Source organism: Ranitomeya imitator, chromosome 2 (assembly GCF_032444005.1).
Source record: "Ranitomeya imitator isolate aRanImi1 chromosome 2, aRanImi1.pri, whole genome shotgun sequence".
In the NCBI taxonomy this organism is placed as follows: Eukaryota; Metazoa; Chordata; class Amphibia; order Anura; family Dendrobatidae; genus Ranitomeya; species Ranitomeya imitator.
In genome coordinates this window covers 458,695,436-458,717,354 of record NC_091283.1, presented here as the reverse complement: position 1 = coordinate 458,717,354, position 21,919 = coordinate 458,695,436, and the positions used below count along the sequence as shown (strand labels likewise).

Genomic DNA, 21,919 nt, shown 5'->3' with positions numbered 1-21,919 from the left:
AATAACTGTTCAGCCAACAGCAGTCTCCCCAGACGCCCCCGTACACAGGAACACTCGGCCGGGCTTTACCATGTTCTCTATGACTGTCTCCCCATCAAATAAAATGATCGACCATTAAATTGCCAACAGCAGGACACTTCTTGCTCACCTGCCGGGGAAGCTATAGAGGGTCCATGCGCATTAGAGGGATGGTTGGACCAAAACCAGCAGGCTCAGCCGATTTCTCTGTGCATAGGAGGTCACAGATAGGTAACTGATGTGAATTTTTCATGTGGATCTGAACATGAAAGTAGTAAGCGGTCATATATACACTGTGTTCCAAATTATTATGCAAATTGGATTTAAGTGTCAAAGATTTAAAGGGAACCTGTCACCCCGAAAATCGCGGGTGAGGTAAGCCCACCGGCATCAGGGGCTTATCTGCAGCATTCTGTAATGCTGTAGATAAGCCCCCGATGTTACCTGAAAGAGGAGAAAAAGACGTTATATTATACTCACCCAGGGGAAGTCCCGCTGCTGGTCCGGTGGGATGGGTGTCTCAGGTCCGCTGCGGCGCCTCCCATCTTCATTACAAGACGTCCTCTTCTGATCTTCAGCCACGGCTCCGGCGCAGGCGTACTTTGCTCTGCCCTGTTGAGGGCAGACAAAGTACTGCAGTGCGCAGGCGCCGGGCCTCTGACCTTTCCGGCGCCTGCGCACTGCAGTACTTTGTCTGCCCTCAACAGGGCAGAGCAAAGTACGCCTGCGCCGGAGCTGTGGCTGAAGATCAGAAGAGGACGTCTTGTAATGAAGATGGGAGGCGCCGCAGCGGACCGGAGACGCCCGTTTGACCTGACCAGCAGCGGGACCACCCCTGGGTGAGTATAATATAACGTCTTTTTCTCCTCTTTCAGGTAACATCGGGGGCTTATCTACAGCATTACAGAATGCTGCAGATAAGCCCCTGATGCCGGTGGGCTTACCTCACCCGTGATTTTCGGGGTGACAGGTTCCCTTTAATTGTTTTTCAAATAAACTTGTGGATGGTATTGTGTCTCAGGGCTCAATAGATAACTGAAATCAATCTTAAACACGTGGTAATTAGTTTTCCAGGTGATTCTAATTAAAGGAAAACTACTCAAAAATGATGTTCCACATTATTAGGCAGGCCAAAGGTTTCAAGCAATATGGGAAATAAAAAGGATCTCTCTGCTGCTGAAAAGCATTAAATAGTGCAATGCCTTGGACAAGGTATGAAAAAATTAGATACTTCACAAAAACTTTGCGATCATCATACTGTGAAGAGATTTGTGACTGAAAGAGCACAGAGTTCATGCAGATAAAGGTATAACGAGGAAGGTTTCTGCCAGACAAATTCATTGGATTAAAGGTACCTTCACACATAACGATATCGTTAACGATATCGTTGCTTTTTGTGACGTAGCAACGATATCGTTAAGGAAATCGTTACGTGTGACAGCGACCAATGATCAGGCCCCTGCTGGGAGATGGTTGGTCGCTGAGGAAAGTCCAGAACTTTATTTTGTCGCTGGATCTCCCGCTGACATCGCTGGATCGGCGTGTGTGACGCCGATCCAGCGATGTCTTCACTGGTAACCAGGGTAAACATCGGGTTACTAAGCGCAGGGCCGCGCTTAGTAACCCGATGTTTACCATGGTTACCAGCGTAAACGTTAAAAAAAAAAAAACACTACATACTTACCTTCAGCTGTCTGTCCCCGGCGCTCTGCTTCTCTGCACTCCTCCTGCATCCTGTGTCAGCGCCGGCCAGCCGGAAAGCACAGCGGTGACGTCACCGCTCTGCTTTCCGGCTGACCGGCGCTGACAGTGCAGAGGAAAGCAGAGCGCGGCCCTGCGCTTAGTAACCCGATGTTTACCCTGGTTACCAACCGGGCATTGTTGGTCGCTGGAGAGCTGTCTGTGTGACAGCTCTCCAGCGACCAAACAGCGACGCTGCAGCGATCGACATCGTTGTCGGTATCGCTGCAGCGTCGCTCAGTGTGAAGGTACCCTAAGAGAGCAGCTGCCAAAATACCATTACAAAGCAGCAAACAGTTATTTGAAGCTGCTGGTGCCTCTGGAGTCCCTCGAACCTCAAGGTATAGGATCATTCAAAGGCTTGCTGTGGTGCATAAACCTACTATTCGGCCACCCCTAAACAGTGTTCACAAGCAGAAATGGTTGCACTGGGCCCAGACATACATGAAGACTAATTTTCAAAGAGTCTTGTTTACTGATGAGCAACCCTGGATGGTCCATATGGATGGAGTAGTGGATGGCCACCATGTCGCAACAAGGCTGCGACGTCAGCAAGGAGGTGGAGAAATCATGTTTTGGGCCGGAATCATGGGGAAACAGCTGGTAGGGCCCTTTAAGGTTCCTGAAGGTGTAAAAATGACCTCTGTAAAGTAAATAGCTTTTCTGACTGACAACTTTCTTCCATGGTCTAAAAGCAGAAATGTGCCTTCAGGAGCAAAATCATCTTCATGCATGACAACGCATCATCTTATGCTGCAAAGAATACCTGAGTCATTGGCTGCTATGGGCATAAAAGGAGATAACCTCATGGTGTGGCCTCCATCTTCCCCTGACCTCAACCCTATAGAGAACCTTTGGAGTATCATCAAGCAAAAGATCTATGAGGGTGGGAGGCAGTTCACATCAAAACAGCAGCTCTGGGAGGCTATTCTGACTTCATGCAAAGACGTACAAGCAGAAACTCTCCAAAAACCCACAAGTTCAATGGATGCAAGAATTGTGAAGGTGATATCAAAGAAGGGTTCCTATGTTAACATGTAACTTGGCCTGTTAGGATGTTTTGGAGTTAAATAGCTTTTTTGTTCATTGAATGTGACCTCCTAATGCTGCAAATTCCACAAATGAGCATTTTCAGTTCTTTACAACATATCAAATGTTTAGAAATTCTACTGTGCCTAATAATTTGGAACAGTGCGTTTTGAGTTTTTATTAATTTTGGAGATTATACTGTTATCATTGGGAGGTTTCTTCAATAAAATTCGATGTATACTCTAAAGGGTGATGACTTATTAGACTGACTCATTTGCACCGACCATTTAGGAAAATCCGAGAAAAATGTCATCTGCATAATAATTTGGAACACAGTGTATGTCAACATGTTTAGAGGTAAAGAATGGTGGGGGACCAGGCAAGCATTGCCAAAGTCGCAGCAGGGGAATCGCTTTGGTCAGTGTGTTACCTTTAATCTTACTGATCAGCTTCCCACAAAAGGGAAATCTGGCCCAGGATCTGCATGACTTGGCAAGCAGGGATTTTCCATAGTAAATCCGTCACTTCTGAGCCCAACATGAAAGTGACCATTGCTGTAGTTCTAGCGCCACATGCAGAGCGGTAGTCACGCAGAAGTGGCCGGTAGGGCCCTGAGCTCACATCCAGCAAAGGTGTGCATATTGTATGAAACAAAGGGCCACTGCCTCCAATGTTCACGACTAATGCACCAGAACGGTCTGTGACCCTAATAGACTAAATACACATCCTGATACCAGACCAGGGCAGTTCAGGCACGTCGCTTTAAAAATAAAATATGCATATTACTCTACAAAGGAGGGTTTCTGCCTCCTTTTTGGAATGAGACTACTTGGAAGCTGTAGATCTGTGCACTCAATAATACCTTAATAAAGAGCTAGGGAGCGCCGGCCCCACAGACAGCGACCGCGGGGCAGCGCCTATTGCCTACTGAGCTGAAGACTTGTTTCTTGGCTCACGTACACTAAAACGGACATATTCAGCATCTACAAGACATCAGAGGTGCCAGCATTTTCCCCTTAAAACCAGGATACTCAAGTCTGCCCTTTATCTCAGAAGATTCAGTGTTATACCCATTAACGGGAAAGTTGGGCGACAGCAACATGGCGTCCTTTACAGCTCCGATGCCCAGCCACCAGACTCCTGAATGGTAGGCCAACCAATACACACAACCAACGATACCACTGGACAGATCTGTCATTCTGGGATCGGACATGGCAGCCATATTGGAAATGTACACAACGATGGAAAGGGCAATTTGACATAAGTTGGTGACTGAGCAATTCCAGGTTTTAGGGAAGAATACTCCCCCACGATCATATTGAGGAGTACTGATATGTTCCCGACAATGTGAAAATTCGCATTAACATCCTCAATGCCAGAGTGATTTGTGAGACATTACTAAGGCACTGAAGGGTTAATTGTGCTTTTTTCCCCCCTTCTTCGAATCCCTCAAGATAAAAAGAAAGCCCCACCGCCCCTTACTGACACAATCTCCTCCGTCTTTTGAGGTGTCACAACACCTCTTGTATAGGACAAGTCCTATTCATTTTACTCACCTAAATACATTTAAAAAATGTGAATATACAGAATTAAGTAGGTTAAAAGAGAAAAATAAAATTTGGACTAGTAAAGGGGAAGAGCGGTTCTACAATGTGCAACTGTGCAAATATCAGACCCGGACCCTCTGCCCTTGCAGCAGACTACCAGCTTTGGCTGGTACTTTTCCCATGGTACAATATATCCACGGTAGTGACACACTGCTCCACAGTAAGTGGGGGAAGAGACGGACACGAAGCTCCACAGATTGTTTCTGTGATTTATCAGGAGAGTGGAGGAGGTCCGGAGCGAATGATTGAACCCTGGAAGGGAGCGCAGTGTCTGTGCCTGGATGCCATCTACTGCTGCTTGGTCAAGCGCCGGTAATGAGGTAATACTTGCGCCTCGGGGAGGTAGAGTGCTAGCTCCATGGCCACCAGCACAGTCAGCTCAAATGCAGCCAGGTCCCGTCTGTTAGATCGAAAGCGTTCTTCTAATTTCTGAAAGGTGGGGAGAAGGACAATGAGTCACACAGTTAAAAAAAAAGAACACAACTTTGAACCTTCTTAAAAGAGACTGCAATAGTTCAGTATTGAAGAAAATAACACAAAGCCCAACCCATGCAGTTGTACTTCACAGGAGCAGCAAAATGGCTGCTGTTACACCCCAAGTTGTAGGAACGAGAGGTGGGCAAGAAGTTGGCTCCCAAGTGGACACCCTACCAGGATGGCAATACTGCAATGTTGCTGGCAGAAGGCCTGAAGTGGTTTATCAGCAGGAATTGGGGCTAGCTCCATGCTTCCATAACATAATAGAATGCTATGGACTGGAGCCAGTTAACTGATAGAGGCCGCACAATGGTACACACCAGCCAGCCCCATAACCAACAGTCATAGGCCCAGCATGGACTTTACACTTACATCTAGAAGATGCTTCAGCTCAGGCTTTTTAAAGTCGCTACCGATTTTGGCGGCTAGGAGCACGCAGGCTCCGGCACACAGCTTCCGGTTCTGCTTGTTCACTCTCCCCTGCAGGACCAGCTTCTCGAAGTAAACATAGGACATGGCCACCGTGACCGGCTCCATGTTACACTCGTGCGCCACGTTCCTCATTTCACGTTTCAAGCTGGTGACAGAATATGGACGAGTCAGGAAACACAACAAAACAGCAGCCCAGAGGGATACCGGACCACAAGAGAGCACAGAAAACCCATCCCCAGGAGCTCACAATCCAGTCTGCGCCTCACCTTCTGATCTTGCTCAGGGTCAGCTTTACGTGAGGAAACTTCTCCTTGAACATCTCGTTCATGTCTTTTTTCAAGTCACTCGGTTTTACGTATTCAATAACTGTGGTCTAGAAGAGACACCACGCATTTATTACAACTAGACATACGATATCTAACCCTCTCCGTAGTGTGTCCAGACAGGTGCGCTTTGTGGCATGCAGTAAAATCAGGATACAATGAAAGATTTTATAGCAAAAAGATGCTGCACGTTACAGACAGATCCTAAAGTGTGGGCATGAAAATGGCAAGACATTACCATATAGGAAGCAAAGATGAGAACCCGCTTGTGTTTTCCACAGGGCCACTGAGGATCATCCAGGATATCGGGATTGTATTCAATATTGTCTGACTCGATGCCTAAAATGGTGGAGATGTGAAAAAAAAAAAAACTTTTATTGTGGGTGAAAACAACAGGATAGAAAAAAAAAAAAATAATAATAATAATAATCCCCCTCACTAATATTGTGCCTAACAAGCAAATACAGTAGAAGCAAACTTGTTGCCATTACATGGGGCAGAATATTCGGGAATCACTACAGGATCAGCTCCTTAGTTCTAGTAGCAAAATAGGCAAAAAATAAAAAATATATATAATAAAATGAATATTACATATTGTAAATAATTGAGGATATGCAGCACATTAATATCTAAGGGGTAACATTTCTTCTTGCGGAGAGTGACATGCCACTGTAAGGAGACTTATAGGCCATGCAATGCTCCTTTTGGAAATTACATATACAAAGTATCTCTTCCGAGAGGAAGCGGACTAGAACTCTAGAGCAACCTACTGGAAGTGACAATCCTAAAAGTCATTATTGACCCATTAACGAGCTTTGCCACAGGACTTAAGGTAACGTCACACTCAGCGATGCTGCAGCGATATAGACAACGAGCCGATCGCTGCAGCGTCGCTGTTTAGGTCGCTGTAGAGACGTCAAACACCGGCAACAGCAGAACGATGCAGGAGCGATCCAGTGACGTACTTATCGTTCTCGCTGGTTGTTAGCTCCATGTAAAAACCATTGCAGGCATCGTTGCTTTTGCTGTCAAACATGACGAATCACGCCGACCTGACGACCAAATAAAGTTCTGGACTTTCAGCTCCGATCCTGATCTCTCCTGCGTGTCAATCACAACGAGATCGCTATCCAGGACGCTGCAACGTCACGGATCGTTGTCGTTCTCGTTGGAAAGTTGCTCAGTGTGAAGGTACCTTTATGATAAAACTCAAACCAGAATCCACTTAGACCCCAGTCAGTGGCCTCTCACCCAGCCAAATCATCTCATGTTTTGCACTGAGGAGGGGCAACACCTTAAAACAAGTGTCTGCAAACAGATTCTAGTTTGGGTTTGATCTCAAGTCATATGGGAAGGCTCGTTAAAGGGTTGATATTGGCTTTTAGGATTGCAGGTCACATTGTTAGGATTCTGAGCCTTGCTTGGCCAGGAAGAAGGTTTTACACACACTGTACAAGACTGTCTCCTTAATTTACATTTATGTTATTTTTTTTGCTAATAAAAGCTACATTTTAGCACCACATTAGTGGGCAGCATATCCACTGCATTACTAGAGAAGTAAACGTGGGTATTTCTTGGCTCAACGCAAATGGAGATTTTAAAGGATACGTAGTGCCTGTTTTTCCTGTCAATAACTGAGCAAATGCACTGGACAAATCGCATGGAGGCTTCTCCGCTACTTCGATATTATAGTGGTTATTTACCTTGGTATATTATATAACAGGGGGATGATATAGAAACGGTGCCTGAAGATGTGCCTTTTAATTATCTACCCATCGGATACGACATCAATGTCAGATTGGTGAGGTATTCAGCTCAATAGAAGAGGAGCTCCTAAAAATGACACCAGTGAGTGGTGGTGGGGTTTTGAACCCCTACAGATCTGATAATGATGACTTCTCATAAGGCTAAAACAGCAATATCCATGTAGAGGACAACTCCCTTAAAGGGACCCAGTCCCATACACTGCAGCTCGTGTGCCCAAGACCAACTAAGCCAGGAGAAAATAGGCAGAGTGTGCGTGCGCATGTGCTGCTATCATGATGGACACAGGCGCGGGGGCTCCTATGACTCAGCACAGAAAGGAAGCCGAATGCTCTCTAGGCTGGAAGGACTAATGGACTCCTCTCAGTTCATGTAATTACAGCATGATAGAAGACTGGAAACAGTATGTGAATAAGGAAGGACATTTGTTTTGCTTTGTATGTAACTGCAGTCACTAAAAACAAGTGCCAGGACACCTGTAGCCTTCATGTAATAGGCAGGCAGACGTATACATGCCGTGGCCATAGTCACACAAATACGTTCTTACAATATAAACACCCTGGGTAGGAATGCTGCAAACCGCAAGCTACTTCAAAATGATCAAAAGACTGAACGTGTGAACAGAAAGTGTTTTTTCAATGGAAATAAATCGGAAGTCTTTCAAGCATTTTTTTTTTTTTTTACAATATTTCAGGCATTTTTTTTGGGGGGGGAGTGTCCGAGAGACTCCTCAAAAACCTCCTGGTGAATGTACGCTAAAAAGTACTGCAGGGAGCATGGAGGTAAATCCAAAAGACAATTACCAAGGTCAACTCCTGAGGACACTGGAATAAACCGTGTGTTGGAGAAGTTTCGCTTGGAAGTGTCATGGGTACCCGGCCTGATCTGTGATGGCTGGAAGTCTTCTTTTTGGCTGACGAGGGCATTTGTAGGATATAAAAATTTTGCATAAGAAACCACCTGGAGAAAGACGATAAAAGAGCAGAAGTATTGAAATAATGAAACCTTGCAGGAACTCTTCTTAGGCCACACTCATGTTCAGTATACGCAAGACAAAATTAGGAGAGGAACAATCAGAGGAAAAGTGTGATAGAAACACGTCACCACTTCTGGTTTTGGCTTACAAATACGGATGTGAAATATAGAATGTGTGAATGTGGCCTTAAACAGGAGGAGGACACGAGCCGTACAGCACAATGGACACACGGCTATATCCAAGTGACTAATATTGCGTGGATTTGTGATAAATGTACTGTACATAGCACCCAGCATGTAATCATGCCCATATACAGTGACTGAATCAGAAAGATACCTACCACCATATAGCTATACACTAAAGAAGCACATCCTTGATTGTCTACCTTGGGCTTATCAGTGGACTCCCTCCCATCATAGTCTTTCAAAGATGAGCAGTGCCAGGTAGCCACTCAACCCTAGAAAGATGCAGTTCTGCTATTACCTAATGGTTGCCCCATTGGATTTGACCAGTTCCATTGTCATGGATGGATTGTGAGGGATCCTGCTGTGGTTACCCCAACTTGCCAGTGGTTACTGATGGGACAAGCAATATCTGGTATTAAAAGATGAGCAATCCAACTGGCACTACGCTGGCATCCATCCTTCTTTGGCAGCCGGTTTTCACTTCTGCACCCGGCATCCTCAGTGTCTCTGGAGCATGTTAGTCCCTGCGACGTAATGACTAGGCCTCATGTCATATCATTGGATCTAGTAAGAACCAGAGACCCCTAGAATACAAGGCTGAGGATGCCGGGTACAGAAGTGAAGACCGATCGGCACAGAGGGCTGGACTAGATGCACGACCAGGACATTTCGGCATTCACTAAAACGAATCAGGTGATTATGGAACTACTCAGAAGCCATCCTTTCTAACATCTCTGGATAATGGGCACAGTGGGGGGGGGTCCCAACACTATTAACCACATATGACAGAAGGCAGCAACAATACTTTCTGATTACAGCACTGAGTGGTGGTCAGCACTCAGCATCCTACTGTGCACCAGTTGTTGTGAAACTACAATTCCAAAGACATACTGATAGGGAATTTAGATTGTGAGCCCCATCGGGGACAGCGATGATAATGTGTGCAAACTGTAAAGCGCTGCGGAATATGTTAGCGCTATATAAAAATAAAGATTATTGTTATTATTATTAACTCCCAGATTGATCAGAAGGGCTTCAGCTGCCCAGGCATGTTAGGATTTGTAGTTTTGCAATAATTAAGAGTGCTGCAGATTGTCAATTCATTTCTTACCTCCCCCTCGGCCCCCAGCTCCACTCCTTCCATTCCAAATGTTGGGTCTGTGGTGGAGATGCCTCCCCCGGATGGGTGTCGCTGCTTCGTCCCTTCCACTCGCAGTTCACTGTGCAACCAAGTATAAAGCAACGATCAGAACACCGCGCTGCTGACAGCACAGAACTGCAATGTTTCCCATACTACGCCATTAGCTTATCCCCCAGCGGTGTGCCCAGGGGCCGGGATCCTGCAGGTGGTCTGACCGTGCTGCCATAAACGCCCCTTCCTTCCTGCCCTTCCACAAATTATGGACAGGACATAATACTCAGAGGCCAGAGACTAATTATAAATGGAATCATCGCACAATAGGGTGAGGGATAAAATATAAATAAATATAATATAAATTCCATCTGAAATGACAGCAGTCCGCTGTGCGTGGTGGCGCTCACAACAGTAAACTATTACAGGTTAGATGTGGACCTGTCAAGAACATTATCCCAGATCATTATACAAGAGACACTGCTCTCCTGAAATCATCTGTGCTGCACAAGACTTCTCTGTACCCAGGCATTTCTTGCCTCACTTGGCTAGCTTATTATTGAGGGCAGGACTAGTGACTCCACGGTCCCTTTTCTCTTTAATCTTTGTTGCTACCTAGAGGGCCTCGGACAATCACACCACAGTGTCCGCAGCACTGGCTTCTCTACACAATTCCTGGATATAGATGAGTGCTAGAAGAATGAAGAGGTTACCTCATCCGCAGACTCTCCCCATACGGAAGAATGGAGAACGCAGCACACAGGGACCTCTTGGCACAGATCAGGATTATCCTAGGAAAACCAGAGAGGATCCAGGTTACAGATAAGATGGGAGTCTTCTATACACACGCCAGGCCAAAGCCATCAGTGCCCACGTGGCACCTACCGGCTGCTGCGGGTGTCATACTGCCTCATGCTCTTGATGAAGTGTGTCTTCTTTAGGACGGACGGTTGGGGCGACTCCGGGACATTTTTGGACCTGAAATGCAATGAGGACATAAGATAAGCTGCACTGGCCTAGTAGATCACTTGGTGGGATGGGGACAATAGGGAGTGTTAGTAGGCAAGCACAGCGGTAACGGACGCCTAATAAGATCAGTAAACAGCAGCTCATCACCAGTGGGGTCATCAGCCACTTCCAATGCAAGCTTATGACAACACGGCCCGGCAGTCAAGCACTGGCTGCAGTACAATCCTGGAAGGAAGAGGGTTAATGAAGAAAACACTCAGAAAAAAAAGTTTTATAAGTAAGAGAATGCAGCCAGTACCATTAGTGCGATGTTAGTTTCCTCGGCTAGCAATTTATTAGTGGTGTTAGGTGGTGGGAGACTGATGGGGCAATACCTCTGTATTGGTGTAAACTCTGCAATATCCTCTAGGATCTCTAGGGAGCAGCGCTGAGACAGGTGACGTCGCCTGCAAGACGGAGGCAATTATCAGAACAATGGCCGACACCGGATCCCCAATCCCACCGCTTGCTGGGTGATGGCACTCCCCGATGTCCTAGCCATGCAAGGCTTTACTGAATCCTCAAAAAACGCTTAGATGGGTTCTTCAGGATCAGAATAAAGGGTCTGCTTTTTACAGAATTAGCGACTTTCTTACTGGCAGCATCTTGGTATTGGAGTACTGATTTACTAGTGACAATGAATATCCATTACGGAGCAACAACTGCCGTGTAAATACGGATTATTCTCATATATGACCCTTATTAGCAGCTCCCAGAAGGCCATTAGTTACTGTGACAAGATGCAGATTTATTGGGAAATAATTCGGAGCAGTCATCACTTTCAGGAGGATGCAGAGGAGCAGCGGTGTCCAGTGTAGCTGTCGATATGTAGCCTTGATCCCAATATACCTTTACATTTTATGTGGCCGTGGTAGAATCACAAAGCTTGCCACTCTTACCAAAAAAACAGATTGCGCATCTCTGAACTAGACCGGTAAGTCATCCACTCCAGAAATAGGGACTAACTTCCCCCTGCAGCCCAGCATGTCATTATCAACCTGCCTGGGTACAAAGGGTGAAGCTTAACAAAACCTGCAGAAAACTCCCCCCCTACAGGTCACTGGCCTGTCACCTCTCCTGACCAGAGCGTGACCTATTTCTATGCATCCATCACTCAGGTCAGAAGAGCAGACGTCAGTCCAAGGATTGCAACACGATCCTCGCATTAGAAATCTGGCCATCTGTCTGACCCCTTACACAGGAAAGATATATTTTGACCCCTTATATTGACCCTGGTCTGTCTCGTGTTTACAAGTTCTCTGACCCATCTTGTTTGGAAGCCATTGTAGTACACCCTGCCTGACTATTCTGCTTCTGACCTCAGCGATCTCCTAGCTTTGTTCTGTATCTGCCCTCTCTGGTTTAAGCCTGACTAGTTGACTATGCTCTGCCAGCTCACTCCAGCGCCCAGCAGCCATTCTCTGGATGCAACCCAGGAGACACGGCTGCAAGTAAAGATCCCAGTATCCAGGTCCACTGGGACCCACTAAGTAGAATGGATTGCACAAACTGTCTGTGGAAGCCCTATTAGGAGTGGCCAGGTTTCCATGTAGTTCACCATTACATCTATTATTATTATTATTATTATTATTATTATTTATTGTTATAGCGCCATTTATTCCATGGCGCTTTACATGTGAGGAGGGGTATACATAATAAAAACAAGTGCAATAATCTTAACCCCTTAGTGACAGAGCCAATTTGGTACTTAATGACCAGGCCAATTTTTTCAATTCTGACCACTGTCACTTTATGAGGTTATAACTCTGGAACGCTTCAACGGATCCCGCTGATTCTGAGATTGTTTTTTCGTGACATATTGTACTTCATGTTAGTGGTAACATTTCTTCGATATTACTTGCGATTATTTATGAAAAAAACAGAAATATGGCGAAAATTTTTAAAATTTTGCAATTTTCAAACTTTGTATTTTTATGCCCTTAAATCAGAGAGATATGTCATGAAAAATAGTTAATAAATAACATTTCCCACATGTCTACTTTACATCAGCACAATTTTGGAGACAACATTTTTTTTTGTTAGGGAGTTATAAGGGTTAAAAGTTGACCAGCAATTTCTCATTTTTACAACACCATTTTTTTTTTAGGGACCACATCACATTTGAAGTCATTTTGAGGGGTCTATATGATAGAAAATAATGAAGTGTGACACCATTCTAAAAACTACACCCCTCAAGGTTCTCAAAACCACATTCAAGAAGTTTATTAACCCTTTACGTGCTTCACAGGAACTGAAACAATGTGGAAGGAAAAAATGAACATTTAACTTTTTTTTGCAAACATCTTAATTCAGAACCATTTTTTTTATTTTCACAAGTGTAAAAACAGAAATGTAACCATAAATTTTGTTATGCAATTTCTCCTGAATACGCCAATACCCCATATGTGGGGTAAACCACTGTTAGGGCGCACCGCAGAACTTAGAAGTGAAGGAGCGCCGTTTGACTTTTTCAATGCAGAATTGGCTGGAATTGAGATCGGACACCATGTCACATTTAGAGAGCCCCTGATGTACCTAAACAGTGGAAACTCCCCACAAGTGACACCATTTTGGAAACTAGACCCCTTAAGGAACTTATCTAGATGTGTGGTGAGCACTTTGAACCCCCAAGTGCTTCACAGAAGTTTATAACGTAGAGCCGTGAAAATAAAAAATCGCTTTTGTTTACACAAAAATGATCTTTTCGCCCACAAATTTTTATTTTCACAAGGGTAACAGGAGAAATTAGACCACTAAAGTTGTTGTGCAATTTCTCCTGAGTACGTCGATACCCAATATGTGGGGGTAAACCACTGTTTGGGCGCACGGCAGAGCTCGGAAGGAAGGAGCGCCGTTTTGGAATGCAGACTTTGATAGAATGGTCTGCGGGTATTATGTTGCGTTTGCAGAGCCCCTGATGTACCTAACCAGTAGAAACCCTCCACAAGTGACCCCATTTTGGAAACTAGACCCCCCAAGGAACTTATCTAGATGTGTGGTGAGAACTTTGAATGCCCAAGTGCTTCACAGAAGTTTAGAATGCAGAGTCGTGAAAATAAAAAATATTATTTTTTTCACAAAAAAGATTTTGTAGCCCCCAAGTTTTTATTTTCACAAGGGTAACAAGAGAAATTGGACCCCAGTTGTTGTCCAATTTATCCCGAGTACGCTGATGCCCCATATGTGGGGGTAACCCACTGTTTGGGCGCACAGCAGAGCTCAGAAGGGAGGGAGCACCATTTGACTTTTTGAGCGCAAAATTGGCTGTCGTATTTGGAGACCCCCTGATGTACCTAAACAGTGGAAACCCCCCAATTCTAGCTCCAACCCTAACCCCAACACACCCCTAACCCTAATCCCAACCTCATCCATAATCCTAATCACTAACCCTAACCATAATCACAACCCTTACCCCAAAACAACCCTAATGTCAACCCTAACCATAACCCTAATCAAAACCCTAAATCCAACACACCCCTAATCCTAATCTCAAACCTAACCCTAATCCCAATACACCCCTAATCACAACCCTAACCTTAACCCTAATCCCAAACCTAACCCTAATCCCAAGCGTAACCCTAATGCCAACCCTAATCCAAACCCTAACCCTAATACGAACCCTAATCCAAACCCTAACCCTAATCCCAGCTCTAACCCTAACTTTAGCCCCAACCCTAACCCTAGGGCTACTTTCACACTTGCGTTGTTTGGCATTCCGTCGCAATCCGTCGTTTTGGACAAGAAACGGATCCTGCAAATGTGCCCGCAGGATGCGTTTTTTGCCCATAGACTTGTATTGCCGACGGATCGTGACGGATGGCCACACGTCGCGTCCGTCGTGCACTGGATCAGTTGTGTTTTGGCGGAGCGTCGGCACAAAAAAAGTTCAATGAAACGTTTTTTTGTACGTCGCATCCGCCATTTCTGACCGCACATGCGTGGCCGTAACTCCGCCCCCTCCTCCCCAGGACATAGATTGGGCAGCGGATGCGTTGAAAAACTACAGCTGCTGCCCACGTTGTGCACAATTTTCACAACGTGCGTCGGTATGTCGGGCCGACGCATTGCGACGGCCCCGTACCGACGTAAGTGTGAAAGAAGCCTAACCCTAAGTTTAGCCCCAACCCTAAATTTAGCCCCAACCCTAACCCTACCCCTAACCTACCCCTACCCTAACCCTACCCCTAACCTAACCCTACCCCTAACCTAACCCTACCCCTAACCCTACCCCTAATTTTAGCCCCAACTGCTGTTCTCCTGCCGGCCTGCAGATGGAGACAGATGGCGGGCGCACTGGGCATGCGTCCACCATGTTCTGCTGCCGGCGGCCAGGAGGAGCAGCAAGAGGATCCAGGGACCTAGGCGAGTATGCTAGGGTCCCCGAATCCCCCTATTTCTCTGTCCTCTGATGTGCGATCACATCAGAGGACAGAGAATTACACTTTACTTTTTTTTTTTTTTGCGGTCGCCGGTAAACAGTTAATTACCGGCGATCGCAAAACAGGGGTCGGTAATACCGACCCCGATCGTGCTCTTTGGGGTCTCGGCTACCCCCGGCAGCCGAGACCCCAAAGATTCTCCCGGTGCCGGCCGGCGGGCGCACTGCGCATGCGCCCGCCATTTTGAAGATGGCGGCGCCCACCGGGAGACACGAGGAGCATCGGGGGAGCTAGGTGAGTATTGGGGGGCCACCTGGGACCCCTTTTCTCTGTCCTCCGATGTGCGATCACATCGGAGGACAGAGAAATTAAAAAGAGTTCGCTTTTTTTTTTTTGCGATCGCCGGTAAACGGTTAATTACCGGCGATCGCAAATGCGGGGTGGGTTAAAAACCCCCCGAATCATGTTCTCTGGGGTCTCGGCTACCCTCGGCAGCCGAGACCCCGGAGAAAATCGGCCTCTGGGGGGCGCTATGGACTTTTTCCACAGCGCCGTTAATTAACGGCGCTGTGGTTTAAGTACCCTTAGCGGCCGCCGTTAAAAGGCGTATCGGCGGTCGCTAAGGGGTTAAACAATACAAGTCATAACTGGTACAGGAGGATAGAGGACCCTGCCCGCGAAGGCTCACAATCTACAAGGGATGGGTGAGGATACAGTAGGTGAGGGTAGAGCTGGTCATGCAGCGGTTTGGTCGATCGGTGGTTACTGCAGGTTATAGGCTTGTCGGAAGAGGTAGGTGTTCAGCTTCTTTTTGAAGGTTTCGATGGTAAGCGAGAGTCTGATGTGTTGTGGTAGAGGGCTCCAGAGTAGGGGTGATACGCGAGAGAAATCTTGTATACGATTGTGGGAAGAGGAGATAAGAGGGGAGTAGAGAAGGAGATCTTGTGACGATTGGAGGTTGCGTGTAGGTAAGTACCGGGAGACGAGGTCACAGATGTATGGAGGAGACAGGTTGTGGATGGCTTTGTACGTCATGGTTAGGGTTTTGTAGTGGAGTCTATGGGCAATGGGGAGCCAGTGAAGGGATTGACAGAGGGGAGAGGCCGGGGAATAGCGGGGGGACAGGTGGATTAGTCGGGCAGCAGAGTTTAGAATAGATTGGAGGGGTGCGAGAGTGTTAGAGGGGAGGCCACAGAGCAGGAGGTTGCAGTAGTTGTGGCACCCCTAGGGGTATTTGCCACAAAAATAGTTACTGACAGTAAGTACAAATACTAAAATAGCAAGACTGCACTACCACCTCCGGCCAGAAGGGGGAGCTCCAGAGACTCCCCTTGATCCATTCTGGTCTGAGAGAAGAAATGGCAGTTGGGCCAAGGAGCTGATAGTGAGAGGTCATACAGTTGAATCTCTAACAGCCCTGTGACTGTTACCAGGCCTAAATCACCGGCCTGAGGAGAAGAAGGATAGAGAAAAAGGACATTGTGAGAACCGGGTAGCATTAATCACTACCCAGAACAGGCGCAAAGACGGATACCGGATCCGTGGCTGTATTCATTATATATAATACAGCAACCGGAAAAACGTGAGGTGATATCAGCTTCACTAGGGTCGGATGCAGCAACAGACACAGAGTTCAGCGGTACTCCCAGAGGGGGTAAACCGATAAAAGGACTCGGGTTGCCCGTCGAACCAGGACCCGGAGGGGACAGATTGGGCCGGCAGCCAGTTCACATACAGCAGCAGGGCCACACAGAAATTGCGCACAATAAGAGGCGAAGACCCCGGCAGGGTCAAAGTAACTCAGAGTTCCCATACAGACTCCGGTGACAGGACTGGTTGTAAATCCTTTTATGTTAAAGTAAACTGGTTAAACGTTTCAGTGCCTCAGTCTTTCATTTGGACAATAGCCATCTATCCAGGATCGAGATCGTCACCGCTGGGAGAACCTGCTGCTGATCAAGTAAGTGCCTGTCCCCTCATGATACCCCTTACACTGTGCATTGCCTGAGGCCACAGCACCGGGTCAAGCCACCCGTGACATCCCCCTCAAGAGACAGACTCCATTGGTCCGGTGCTGGGTATCCCGGTCTCCTGGGCGTCACATAGTCAAGGCGAGAGATGATGAGGGCATGGACTAGGGTTTTTGCAGATTCATGGTTGAGGAATGAACGGATTCGTGAAATATTTTTGAGTTGAAAGCGGCAGGAAGTGGAAAGGGCTTGGATATGTGGTTTGAAGGAGAGATCAGTGTCAAGGATTCCCCCGAGGCAGCGAGCTTGTGGGACTGGGGAGAGTGGGCAGCCATTTACTGTAATGGATAGGTTCGTTGGGGGGGTCGCGTGAGATGGGGGAAAGATGATGAATTCTGTTTGTCCATGTTAAGTTTTAGAAATCTAGTGGAGAAGAAGGATGAAATAGCAGACAGACATTGAGGGATTCTGGTTAGTAGGGTGGTGATATCTGGTTCAGAGATGTAGATCTGTGTGTCGTCAGCGTAGAGGTGATACTGAAAGCCATGAGATTCTATGAGCTGTCCCAGGCCAAAGGTGTAAATGGAGAAGAGCAAGGGCCCAAGGACTGAACCTTGTGGGACTATAAGGGTACCGTCACACTATACGATTTACCTACGATCACGACCAGCGATATGACCTGGCCGTGATCGTAGGTAAATCGTAGTGTGGTCGCTGGGGAGCTGTCACACAGACAGCTCTCCAGCGACCAACGATGCCGAGGTCCCTGGGTAACCAGGGTAAACATCGGGTAACTAAGCGCAGGACCGCGCTTAGTTACCCGATGTTTACCCTGGTTACAAGCGTTAAACTTAAAAAAAAACAAACAGCACATACTTACATTCTGGTGTCCGTCAGGTCCCTTGCAGTCTGGTTCCCGCACTCACTGACTGCCGGCCGTAAAGTGAAAGTGAAAGCACAGCCGCTGTGCTCTGCTTTCACTTTACGGCCGGCAGTCACAGTGCGGGAAGCAGACGGCAAGGGACCTGACGGACACCAGAATGTAAGTATGTGCTGTTTTTTTTTTTTAGTTTAACGCTTGTAACCAGGGTAAACATCGGGTAACTAAGCGCGGTCCTGCGCTTAGTTACCCGATGTTTACCCTGGTTACAAGCGAACGCATCGCTGGATCGCATCGCTAGATCAGTGTCACACACACCGATCTAGCGATGACAGCGGGAGATCCAGCGATGAAAGAAAGTTCTAAACGATCTGCTACGACGTACGATTCTCAGCAGGATCCCTGATCGCTGCTGCGTGTCAGACACAGCGATATCGTAACGATATCGCTGGAACGTCACGAATCGTACCGTCGTAGCGATCGAAATGTTATAGTGTGACGGTACCCTAACAGATAGAACATCTATACTACTATTAAGGAGAGACCGGGAGGTAGTACTATCTGTGCCTACATCACTGTGTGACTCTGCTAGTCAGGGTCCTCAGTCTGAAGATAAGGTCACAGGTAAAGATTACCACATGTTCTCTGCAGGGATACTATCCCTGACCTGTGCCCAGCAGCTGTTACCTTCTATTTACAGGGTAACACAAAGGCTGGGCTCAGGGATCAGAAGAATCGGCACTTGTGAGTCCTCAGTCATTGTGTATTAACCAAGAGATTAACAACAGCAAATAGTGGTCTACAGATTATCTGGAGCTGCAAACTCTTCCTCCCCTGAAAGTTACCATCTGTATAAACCCGCTATAAACTGATCAACGTGCCCGATCTGCTCCTGCTTCACAATTAGGATTTATCCAAAACTACAAGTGTGTGATGAAGGATAGGTTATAAACCTTCTGTAGGGTCCAAAATTGCTCTGTCCTATGGCTGGAAACTGCTACTGTGTCAGATCAGAGGGGAAGATTTAAGGAGATGTCCACGATTCTAAACACGTGGCTGCTGTCTTCCCAAGAGCGGTGCCCCTACATCCCATTCACTTCCATACAGCCGAGCCGCCATACAGCACACAACCTGAGAACAGGAGGGGCGCTGCTTATAGAAGAGAAGTCACGTTTTTCTAACACTTGACAAACCTTTAAATCTAATGGCGTACAAATACTGAAGTCAAAACTAGATAGGCTACATGTGGTTAATCCGCAACATGGTGCAAGACCAGCAGCCGCGCGACAGCCCAGATCAGCAGCCGCGCGTCAGCCCAGATCAGCAGCCGCGCGACAGCCCAGATCAGCAGCCGCGCGACAGCCCAGATCAGCAGCCGCGCGGCAGCCCAGATCAGCAGCCGCGCGGCAGCCCAGATCAGCAGCCGCGCGGCAGCCCAGATCAGCAGCCGCGCGACAGCCCAGATCAGCAGCCGCGCGACAGCCCAGATCAGCAGCCGCGCGACAGCCCAGATCAGCAGCCGCGCGACAGCCCAGATCAGCAGCCGCGCGTCAGCCCAGATCAGCAGCCGCGCGTCAGCCCAGATCAGCAGCCGCGCGTCAGCCCAGATCAGCAGCCGCGCGTCAGCCCAGATCAGCAGCCGCGCGTCAGCCCAGATCAGCAGCCGCGCGTCAGCCCAGATCAGCAGCCGCGCGACAGCCCAGATCAGCAGCCGCGCGACAGCCCAGATCAGCAGCCGCGCGACAGCCCAGATCAGCAGCCGCGCGTCAGCCCAGATCAGCAGCCGCGCGACAGCCCAGATCGAAAATATGCTCTCAAGTGGAAGTTTATTTGATAGTTGATGCAGGAACAAGCGACTAGTAAATTTTTTGACGTTTCGGCTAAAGCATAGCCTTGGTCACAACGTCGCTAGAATGCAGAGTCCGTCTTGGATTCAGGGTAGTGCAGATGTAGCACTGGTATAAGGTAACGGCCCTATGGAAGGCTTGGATTAAGGGCTGAGCAATGTCTCTTAGCAAGAATCATAGACTGGGTAAAGATTTAGGTACAGTGCCCAAGGTCTGTAGTTATGTTAAACTGCAAAGGTACTTTGCTAAGTGGTGTGCCCAGAATATCATAGGTAGAGGTATTTATCAGATGATTCTTGGGGTACCGCACCCAAGTGTACAGCAGTCCATGAAAGTTGTATAGGTGTGGAACTGACGAAGCCGTGTCAGATTAGGAGACAAAGGTTGTCCTGGTTGTCCAATCAAGTGGGCAGCGGTTGGCGCTGTGAGGCAGAAGGCGTTGCTAGAGACACAGCCGTGTCTTAATCGGTGCTAGCGCTGGGACTTCCCAAGGAGAGCCGGTGCTGACACTCCCGTGTCTCAGCTGTGCCCGGCATGGAGGGGAAGTGAGTGTCACTTCCCCTCCATGCCGGGCACAGCTGAGACACGGGAGTGTCAGCACCGGCTCTCCTTGGGAAGTCCCAGCGCTAGCACCGATTAAGACACGGCTGTGTCTCTAGCAACGCCTTCTGCCTCACAGCGCCAACCGCTGCCCACTTGATTGGACAACCAGGACAACCTTTGTCTCCTAATCTGACACGGCTTCGTCAGTTCCACACCTATACAACTTTCATGGACTGCTGTACACTTGGGTGCGGTACCCCAAGAATCATCTGATAAATACCTCTACCTATGATATTCTGGGCACACCACTTAGCAAAGTACCTTTGCAGTTTAACATAACTACAGACCTTGGGCACTGTACCTAAATCTTTACCCAGTCTATGATTCTTGCTAAGAGACATTGCTCAGCCCTTAATCCAAGCCTTCCATAGGGCCGTTACCTTATACCAGTGCTACATCTGCACTACCCTGAATCCAAGACGGACTCTGCATTCTAGCGACGTTGTGACCAAGGCTATGCTTTAGCCGAAACGTCAAAAAATTTACTAGTCGCTTGTTCCTGCATCAACTATCAAATAAACTTCCACTTGAGAGCATATTTTCGTTTTGAGCGTGTGCAGTGATCTTTCATATTCAGTGACTTCGGAACTTCTAGTTCCCTTCACTAGCACCGTGACCTCTACTCTAGTCGAGTGCTAGCCATCACTACCTTTCGACAGCCCAGATCAGCAGCCGCGCGTCAGCCCAGATCTTCAACATTGGACCAGGATCGGACGCGCTTTGTGTCTCATTCTTGGATCGGCCATTTTAGTGGATGTCTGAAGAGAGCGCCCCATCCCCAGAGCACTGGCACCCCATCCCCAGTCTGACTGCTGGGACCCTGCACGCAGACGCCCACCCATCAATATCCTGTGGATGAAGGGATAACTTGTCATCACTGGACAACCCCTTTAACCACTTAGATGCTGCTGACCATTGTGACAGTGGCATTTAGGAGGTTGGAAAGCTTCCCTGTAGAAGCCCATCCCCTCCCCCAATATGGTAGAAACTAGATCCCCATGTCACGTGACTTCCATGCTGGAGTTCCCCTTTAATCAGGGGGAGGCCCGGGGGCGTGGCCTGCTCTCACCTCTGCTTCTCCGCGCTGGGGCCGCCGCTGCCCTGGTACAGCCCCAGGGAGGAGGGCACGGTGCGGGCAGCCGCGGCGCAGCTCTTCCCCTCCGGCGCAGGAGAGTCCCGGGGCAGCACGATACGGGGGCCGTTGGTCGGGAGGAGCCGGGGTGACGGGCTGAGCGGGACCTGTGAGGCGGGTGACAGCTCCAGCGCTTCCCGGGCCGGCTCCCATGTCGGCTGCGGCGCGGGACACAAGGGCCGTCCGTCCAGGGAGATGTTATTGAGGAAGAAGAGGGCGGCCTGCCTGCGCCGGGAGTCACTGCCCCGCTTCCGTCTCTGTGGTGCGTGGCCATGTGACAACTCTCCAGAACGGCCTCCGGGGCCTGTCACACCGGGGGAGCCGCAGGTCGCCGCGGCCATTCTCTAAGTAAGGCCCCGGCCCGGGGAACGGCCAGTCTGCCGCCGTCCCGCCCACTCTGGAACGCCATAGGCTGGA

At 48.1% G+C, this 21,919-nt stretch overlaps 1 protein-coding gene across 2 annotated transcripts; it reads right to left on the bottom strand.

The window, feature by feature from the left end:
- Window positions 1–1,897: 1,897 nt before the first annotated feature.
- On the bottom strand, window positions 1,898–21,919 carry CABLES2 (Cdk5 and Abl enzyme substrate 2). Of its 2 annotated transcripts, XM_069751172.1 has the most exons (10): window positions 21,440–21,919; window positions 11,027–11,098; window positions 10,569–10,661; window positions 10,397–10,474; window positions 9,663–9,771; window positions 8,194–8,350; window positions 5,865–5,965; window positions 5,570–5,676; window positions 5,244–5,448; window positions 1,898–4,823 (listed from the first exon to the last, which is right to left on the bottom strand). In XM_069751172.1, exons 1-10 carry the CDS (start codon window positions 21,841–21,843, stop codon window positions 4,683–4,685), a joined length of 1,467 nt encoding a protein of 488 aa, XP_069607273.1. In that variant the 5' UTR covers window positions 21,844–21,919; the 3' UTR covers window positions 1,898–4,682. The 2 variants fall into 2 exon arrangements, with proteins under 2 accessions (XP_069607273.1, XP_069607274.1); XM_069751173.1 differs by lacking the exon at window positions 11,027–11,098.

What these genes read in the sequence shown, in the direction of transcription:
- CABLES2 (XM_069751172.1), bottom strand. Translation starts at nt 21,843, where the DNA reads ATGGCCGCGGCGACCTGCGGCTCCCCCGGTGTGACAGGCCCCGGAGGC. An exon ending in CCCAGCGCGGAGAAGCAGAG is followed by an intron (nt 11,099 to 21,439) that starts GTGAGAGCAGGC and finishes TCCGTCTTGCAG; the next exon opens with GCGACGTCACCTGTCTCAGC. An exon ending in AGCTGAAGCATCTTCTAGAT is followed by an intron (nt 4,824 to 5,243) that starts GTAAGTGTAAAG and finishes CCCACCTTTCAG; the next exon opens with AAATTAGAAGAACGCTTTCG.